Below are 9,087 nucleotides of genomic sequence, written 5' to 3'. Positions count from 1 at the left end.
ACCACCACCCGCGGCTGCAGTACCTGCCGCACAGGCTCGCACCCTGGTGCCAGCAACCAGCCCCACCCCTGCCAACCACCAGCTGCGCAAACCATCACCTGGGGGAAGTGTTTGTTACCTGCTGCTCCACGGCATCTGGAGATGCAGATGGCCCTGCACAGCAACAACAGAGAAAGGGTTTTTTTGAGGCTAGAGATGTCACACAAGCCAACTCTATACCAAAATGAGACCCCACCTGAGGGGCTGGAAGGGCGGCGAGGACTGCCACAGTGCTGGAGAAATTACCACAAACTGCCCACACAGCACAACCTAAATCAAGCTCTATTATTAATTCTCTGAAAAATCCCAGTGGCCAAACCTCCACAGGGAGGCAGGCCTGAGATAAAAGCAGCAATGCAAGCCAAATACATTTGTTTTGCAAAGGAGCCCAAAGAAAACCATATGCTTACAGCAAGATATAGTATAGGACCGTTACTCGTTGTCAGCATGCAATGTTCATGTGTGCTTTACAGAAAGTCAATCCTCATCATAAAAATTTCCATCAGAACAGGAATAAGAGAGAAGCAATTGTTTCTGACAATTCAAAACACGTAAAAAGCATTTTAAAAATACCATAATCAAATCTCTTCCTTCCAGCATATGAAAGGAGACAAGTTTCTCAGCACTTCCTAAATTAAAACCAGTTTATTTTTCAAGGTTGGGGTTTTTTTTAATATAAAATAACGTCACAAGTCTGCTTTTCACAAGGGGCTTACTAGAAAGTGATTCTATAAAGTATCATTGAAATCTATCTTCATGCACATAGAAAATCCAGAAACTGAAGAAGAGTCAGAGCTGCTGACACATCTCCACTTGCTTTTCAGATGTGAAATCCTTCACTTGGGAAAAGCTACAGCAGCCCTTGACGTTTCAAGTCTTCATAGGTCTTTTTATTCACCACGTTCCCACTGGAATCCTCATATTCCTCCTAGAATGGAATGAACAGTTTAGAGACACCTGGACACGGCCTGACTCGGGTTGTACTACAGCATTTGAATTTTAGCTCCAGCAGCACCTACTGAACACGACCATCCTGCCAAGAACCTCTCTGCATGAAGGCATGCAGTGGATCTACCAGCAGGCTCCGTGAGAAGAGCTTATCCAGCGCCAGAATAATTACAAGCTGTACTACAGGCTGTATTTCCCACAGTTGCCCTGCATACTGCTGAAAAATGGTTTGAGACAGAAGTTTAAGAAAAGGCACTAGTATAAGTGAACACACCGCTCACAACAGTTCCTTTTTCTTCTCACAAAGCAAAGATGACATTGGTACTGTAAGGCAGCGTATTAAAAGATTCTTACACAAAGGGCTGCGTCTGCCCTATCAGAACTGCTTTCCAATTCAGCACAAGAAGTGCTTTTCATACATCACCACTAACAGGAGCTGTGCAACCAGCAGCGTAGGTTCCCGCTTATCTCTCCAGCGTGCAGGGGACTCTCTTAGAAATTCTTTTGACGGAGCCAGCCAGTTCCTGCAAGGTAAAGGGGGGGGTTCCCATGTACACAGGACTAGAGACGTCCAAATGCCTCTATAACATCTCACCTCTGTATCGGGCTGCCATCTCTCTGAAGCCTTCTGTTGTTTCAGCTTTGCCCACACTGTAAATACAAAGTCATACAGGATCTGATGCCATTTCCCTGGAGATACTAGTTTTTAATCTAGTAAAACATACACGAGCTTTTTTTCCCCCCACTTTCTTTTAAAACACTGTCACTTCAGCAGCCCGGGAAGTATCTAATACCATTACAAATGTACCATTCCCCTGTTCAGTTTACTGAAAAGGCACAAGAACTAAAGCAAACAAGGCTTTAAAGTGATCATTCAGGATGGGACACGAGACAAAGATCCAAAAACACTACTTCAGAGATACAGCTCCAAAGGTAATAGCAGCTTGTTTGGGAAATCAAGGCTTTACCTGTTTGGTTTCTTCCAGGCAAGAGTTAATTTACCTCTAGGAACCATAACCTGTATCTGTTAACCTAAGTGGGGCAGATTCAAGAAACAACCTCTGCATGAGGTAGCCTCCTCAAAACATCAGCACATATTAGCCGCATTAAATTATAAACACTAAGTCCTAAGCACTGTAGGCTTTCAAAATCTGCCTATAGGCTCTACCATTTCTGAAGGTTTTTCTGGCTTCCCCATGAAGATGATGACGAATATCAATTAAGTAAAGAGTTACGTGGGATGATGTAGCCACACTCTGCCTAAAAAAATGGTGGTCCATTGCACTTGGCTGAGAATTCATACACAAAGCACCACAGACAAAACAGCTGGCAACAAATGAACACTTCGCTAGCAATCCCAGCAAGCATCTACTCCTGCAGGTATCCAACAAAGAAAAAAAGCCACTCTCCTTTTAAGAGCTGGGAGGGATGGTCCAAGGAAGGATCATTCCACATGCACCATGTTTCTTACCCTCCTTCCCGGAACTACTCTCTGGTCATAGAGCAAGACAAATTTTTGGCGAGAGCTAATATGAGCATTATGCCACATGTTCCCTGTTCTGCCATCACTACTTACATGAGACTGCATCCTCAATCTGTGTGACATTGGCGAAATGCGCAGTGTTGGGAATGCCCAGGCATCTCATCCCGTGAGCGTGTCGCCACTCCTGGGGAGAAGAGGCAAGAGGTCAGTGTACGAGAGGGAATGCCACTTCATCCGCAATGCCAAAGACCAAAAGACATATTAACATCTGGACAGGGTGAAACAAATACTATCAAAATACAAATCTACCAGTCCTAAAAACCTCTATAAAAATATTTTTTTGGTATTTCAGACAGTAACAATACACTGGCAGTCAATAGGTGCTCTGCACCAATCAGACCTGGATACTGGAATTAGCGTTCAAACAAGAAGGGACTGTACAGAAATTTGCAGAAGAGATCTTAGTATGCCCTACATATTTTATAGTTCCAATCGCACAGCCCTGCAGCATCAGCCCAGACCCACATTTTAGAAGTGGAAGAAGTGCCACTCAGGCACTCCAGTGGTTTACTAGTTACTTATTATAAAGATTATCTGAACATAGTACTGATATTTTTGTAGCAAAACATTACTTACCGCAAAGTGACGCTGAAAAGCTTTGGGCCCTCGGTAGGTGTAGTTACCACAAATCTCACAATTGTAGTTGATGTTTAAACCATGTAATTTATATAACCAGTATGGGATTGGCTGACAAGCGAAAAGAAACAAAGATTAGGCCAAATGGCAAGGCACGTTCAAACAGAAGAGTGGTGTGGAGTCAGTGACATCTCCCACTTTTGCAGACCTGACAATCTCAGTTACCTTGCCATCCCAACCAAGAGGCAGATTTTTAGGATTATAAATTATTTCATTTTCTTCATCTTCACTCTCACTCTCACTGATCTGCTCTTCCTCCTCCTCCTCCCTCTCCTCCCCTGTCCGTGCTTGCTTACGCTGCACATTCTCATGAGTGAGGTGTCTCTGTTCCTAGAGTGTGAGAAAACAGAAAGAATCGTTCACACAACATGACAGCAACAAAATAAGGGCAAACTCTTGCAGTGTGAAACACTTCCTCTATGTACAGAGGGAGGGGAATGGAAGACCAGTAAGAAACAGAGAACTCTCACTTTATTTAGCCCAACAACTTAAGTTTCTAGTATAACATTTCCTACTTCTAAAGAATGAAAAACTTGTACTACCATTAGCACTTCCAAGATGACAAGCTAACAGCAACAGCCACCCTGCTAAAAGCAATTGCCCCAAACTTAAGCAAGGACTTAAGGCATGCATCAAGGCAGAACAAGTAAAGGTTTGCAGTATCCTGTGACTTAGGCATAAAAATTATCTATGTTGATGTGGTGCCTAGAAAAAGAGAAGAAAAAAAAAAAAAAAAGACAAGACAGGCTTCTCCAAGGGAACATGTAGCCTCCGAATCTGGGTCTGTTCACAAAAGCCTGGCAAATATTTAGCTAATGGAAATATAAGTGTAATCCATCACATTCTACTTACTGACAGAAAAAGCTACCTGCTAACATGCACTTTAAAACATTACGATTCTGGACATGAAAATAACTCTTCTGGGCATGCTGTCTATGAAAGCACTGCATAAAGATGTGGATGATCTTCCAGTCAACAATTTGACAGCTCTGAAATAAAAAGCTCAAAGACAAAATAAAATCCTTACCCCAAGAACTTCTACATACTCATAAATCTGAGCTTCCAGGAATGCAAGATCTTTATTTCTTTCAGTGTCTCTGGAAATAGATAAAGAAACTTTATGAAGTCCATTCCAGAACTGCAAACATCACGTGTACACTGAACTCCTAAAGACACATTTGACTTCTGTACAGCAAGAAAACAGAAACAAGTACCAAACAGCTAGTGTAAACTAAACTGTACACAAACTATTCAGCTCTGATATCTTCCATTTGGTTCAGGACTATTTGGTCTAACATGAAAACCTACTAATACTCCAAGAATCTCTCTGTCAACTATACAAGAGTGATGCCTATAGAATACTTCTCATCCAAGTGAAGAGAACAACACCAACCTGAGAACGACCTTTAGGAACTCACCTTTTGCTTCCTTTTGTCTTTGGATTCTTAGCAAACAAGGAAGGATCAAGTGCTTCTAGGGATTTGCCTTTAGTGCTAAAAAGTCTCTGAGCACGCTCTTCCAGAGTCCTGTGGAGAAGCAGGGAGGAGATGAGTCCAAACCATAGTTTTACATTTCCCAAGAACATGAATTCATGCAACAAAATTCTAAATTTAGCTTTTAAGAGATCATGAGATTTCCTACTATCTTTGTCTTCATTCCTTAAGCCAAATTTTTCTATACAAGAGACTTCAGTACAGGACACTTTTCAAAACAGTAGATCGCAGTATCCCCTGATTGGTTTTCAATGTTTTGTCTTTCAAACATCATTAAAGTAATACTTGTACAATAGAGACAACAAAACAAGTATCCCATAAAGGAATGCAAGACAGGAAGACCTCAAAAACTGAAAAGGAACTGAAGAGGCTGGAGACTTCAGTACAGGACACTTTTCAAAACAGTAGATCGCAGTATCCCCTGATTGGTTTTCAATGTTTTGTCTTTCAAACATCATTAAAGTAATACTTGTACAATAGAGACAACAAAACAAGTATCCCATAAAGGAATGCAAGACAGGAAGACCTCAAAAACTGAAAAGGAACTATGAAGAGGCTGCACCTTACCCGCCACATTTTAGTCCCAGGGCCAGCAAAGCCGATTTTAACCTGTCCAGTCCCAGGGAGGCCAATTCCTGGTCAATTAAAGAAAATCACAATGAGAGAGAAGCTATTAAACAAATACAATATGGATGCATGTCCATTTTAACTCACTAAAAAAGAAAATAAAACCCAAACAACAAACAATGAACAGCATTCAAGAAAGGAATGTCAAGGGTGCACCACTCCTCACTGAAAAATGAGGAATGTGACAAATCTAACCAGATCTTTCAAGCTACATCCCCCTTATGGGAGAAATTAAGTCATCAGCATAATCAAAGTTTTATTCAGAGAGCACAGAGCCAGAGGCAAAAGCACAGCAAGTAAAGTTATGAAAAGAAACAAAATTACTAAGCTTCCACCTGCTCAAAATTAAGCACTAAGTGCAGAGCACTGAAAACATACCTCCCAAGAGGAAAATGCTGAGAGATCCAGGTGGGCTCCAGCATGAGTGAGTGCACTGCTGGTCTCTTTCTGCCAAGAAAATCCACATGCAAGATCCTTGTGACATCCTACAACACTTCATGCAATATAATATTCTAACATCAAGAAAAGCAGTTCATTTCACAGAGAAAAATTCTCTCGCTAAACTGAGCAATGCGACAATAGAAAAGATACAAAATAAGCAAGCCTTAAAAAAGGTTCGTTTCAAACCGATCACGTTGGTTTTCAAATTCAAGTTAGTATTAAATTGCATCTTTGTGATACACAACTACACACCTTGCTATTAGACTTAACCTCAGTGATGACTTTACACAAATGTTTCACAGAAAACCAATCACAAATACAGAAGCATTCACACAGGCTTAACAACTGCTCACCGGCCAGCCAGGGAATGTCCCATTTTCCCACTTCTTCTCAAACTCAGTCTGAATTTTCCCAAAAAGTTCATTCTGGTCCAGTAACGGTTTCACTCGATCTGTGTAATCCTGTAGGTACTCAAGAAGCATTTCAAGGTACCTGGCAGAGTAATCACGAGCACAGGTAATTCAATATCAACCTCAAACATATTTCTCTAACCACATCTTCGGAAAGTAATTACCCTCTAGTACTCCAAAGGGAAGTCATCAAGATTCTGTCAGTTTTCAACACACGATTTCTAGATACACTAGTTAACAAGGATAAAGTAAGGTCCCTCCACATAGTAGAATGTGGCTTTCCACAGTTTTGCTGTGCTGCATGTTTTCTCAGGGCTCAGACACACGACTGAGTTACTATAGCTCAGTGACCCAATTTACGTGAGTTAAGTTTGACCGTTAATTATATTCTTAGCAGCTGTACACTTAAGAAACAAATTCCTTCTCATCAACTGTCATAAAAGAAGCAGGTAGGTAAAAAGGCTCACCTCTTATATTCAGCATTTTTTCTCTCCTTGGGAATATCGAAGAGTTGGTCAAACGTGGATAAGTAAGTGATATAATCCAATTTCTAAGAATGAAGAAGTTTGAGTCAGACTTTATACACATGCAGCCAAATTAACATCCAGTTTCCAGTTACCAGACCAGAAGAAAAGCACTAGCTCATGCCATTATTCTGGACTGCAGAGGCCCGGGGTTCTCTGTGCACTAACACATTGCCTTAGACACCTATCAGTACTTGGTGGCAGAAAACAGAGGCCATCATTACACTAACGACAGAGAGATATCAACTGCAGAGAACAAAAGAGGAGAGTCATGAAGCCGCATTCAGAATTCAGACGCTGTCAAGCTGTATGTGCAAAGTGACTTTGAAATAGCTATTTAGAAATAAAAACTTATCTACATAAGGAAAGAAAAACAACAAATAACCATGAACCAACCAAAGAAAAACCCCTCGGCCTTAAGCACTGAAGTTGCCCAGACACATGCAGCCACTTACCTCTGATGATTTCAGATTAATGTACTTGAGATAGCAGTCATGCAGATCTAAGTATCGTCCATACCCTTCCTCATCTGTGAACTCCACCAGATCTGTAGGAAAGATCATGAAGAGCTTTATTATGAGCTTAATCTTCCCCACTTATTATATATATGCTTTAGAACTTGAGAAGGACCAACTGTGGACTAATTTATGCTTAAGGAAGATGTTTACAATGCAAATGGGATACTCATTGATTAAACACCTGACTGCTTCTCTGTGTAAGCACACTAGAACATTCCTCAAGAGGAGCACCACTACTGTGGAATATTCCAGGGGGCTGCAGTTCAGAAGAATTTAAACAACAAAAGAACAATTTCCAGAAGTCATTTAGTAAAAGGGAAGCGGAACTCAAAACATGCAAAACAGATCAAACGACTCATTAAATAACACCTCTCAAGCAAGCACCATATTTTCACTTAAACTAGCCTCAAAGAAAAACTACAAACTTACTTTGAGCTTCTTCACTCGGGTTGTCTCTGGCCTTCAACAGTTCCTCAAACTCCACTGACATCGGAACACAGATCTTCAAGAACATACAGAAGTTACAGAAAAAAAATATTACTTCAGCTAGTGTCCCAGAATAATTAATATAAAATCACAGTAAGTTGCAAACAATAAAACTGCTAACTGAAAAGGTATCCAAAGCATTTCTTCACCATTACTTTTGCACAAAGAAAAAAAATCTGACTTTAGCCAGCATGAGAAAGGCAAGACCAAACGCCAGCTCAGCAGCAGAACGTTCCTGAGCTAACACACAGCAAGCAGAGAACACGGTTAGCATCCTACATCTTCTACTCATACTGCTCTCACAGGAGCTACGTACTGCCTCTGAAGCACCACCTAACCTTGAACATCATCTTTTCTCAAGTGACATTTTAGTGTACTTAATGCTTGTATATTAAGGCAATTAAACTGGGAAAAAAAAAGTCTGTTTGTCATAGGGATGAGGTCCAACAGACCACAAATCACCTATTCTTATGAAGTAGATAACTGCTTACCTCATTTGGGTGCTTTCGGTGAAATTCCTTAATTTGTTTCAGTCTGTTGTAGAATTCTGCAAATTCATTTGGCCCTGAAATGGCACTGAGTTCTTCTTTCCGTAAGCTACGAGTTCATGAAAAAGGACAGGTTACAAGTGGAAAGGAAAACACGCTGACACTGATACAATCTTTTTCCAGGTCTAGTGCTGCATTTTGATCACACAAAGCTCCAGTAAGACTGACTGCAAACCCCAAAAAGTCCCATCAGATCTCACAGTCCACCAGGCTTACGGTTTGAGGCTCCGGGTCACATCTCCCACTGAACATGCTGTAGTCTCCACTTACAAACCTTCGAGGCACCTCACGGCCTCCCCCCATGGCTTAAACCAAGACAATAACAAAATGCGTATATCCCGCATGTACATATCCAATGTGCAACCTGGGTCCTGCTCCAGTGGGTTTAGTCTCCAAAACGTGATTCCTGGTCTCACGTAGCAGCATTACTCCTCATATATTTACAAGTGACTTAAAAGAACCCCCAAGTTCTTCATCTGCAAAACACATCCAGCAGACGTTCAAGCGCACACACCAGACGACGTGTTTGTACAAGCACTCACCCGTCCTTGTCGTCATACAAGTCTCTCAGGTTGCCGCTCACTTCCATGTACCTCTAAAAAACAAAAGAAAGCCCCAAATGCCACAGAGGACGTTACCAGGGGCAGGACCCGCTCATTCCCGGGCGCTCTGGCAGCACTAGGCAGAGGCCTGGCCGCACGCCGGAGCCGGGGTCAGGGGCGCACGGAAGCCCCCCCGGTCCCGGTCCCGGTCCCGGTCCCGGTCCCGGTCCCGGCGCACTCACGTCCTGCATGGCCCGCGTCCGGTGGTCCGAGTTGATCTGGTCGCGGAGCTGCGGGGAGAGGAGCAGGGTGAGGGTGAGGGTGAGGGTGAG

General features: G+C 42.2%; 1 protein-coding gene across 1 annotated transcript; it reads right to left on the bottom strand.

Annotated features, from left to right (window-relative positions):
* Window positions 1-298: 298 nt before the first annotated feature.
* On the bottom strand, window positions 299-9,087 carry SF3A3 (splicing factor 3a subunit 3; the record flags this gene model as incomplete). Its single annotated transcript, XM_009284804.1, has 16 exons — window positions 299-967; window positions 1,583-1,638; window positions 2,564-2,654; window positions 3,107-3,217; window positions 3,332-3,496; window positions 4,194-4,263; window positions 4,585-4,692; window positions 5,227-5,294; window positions 5,665-5,733; window positions 6,081-6,219; window positions 6,605-6,687; window positions 7,117-7,208; window positions 7,609-7,681; window positions 8,157-8,262; window positions 8,756-8,808; window positions 8,998-9,087. Coding segments are annotated over 16 exons (1,452 nt in total), but the record flags the coding sequence as incomplete, so codon positions are not given.

Source organism: Aptenodytes forsteri, unplaced genomic scaffold (genome assembly GCF_000699145.1).
Source record: "Aptenodytes forsteri isolate BGI_AS27 unplaced genomic scaffold, ASM69914v1 Scaffold7, whole genome shotgun sequence".
Taxonomy (NCBI): Eukaryota; Metazoa; Chordata; class Aves; order Sphenisciformes; family Spheniscidae; genus Aptenodytes; species Aptenodytes forsteri.
The sequence above is the reverse complement of the archived record's forward strand: the minus strand, read 5'-3'. Positions and strand labels throughout refer to the sequence as shown.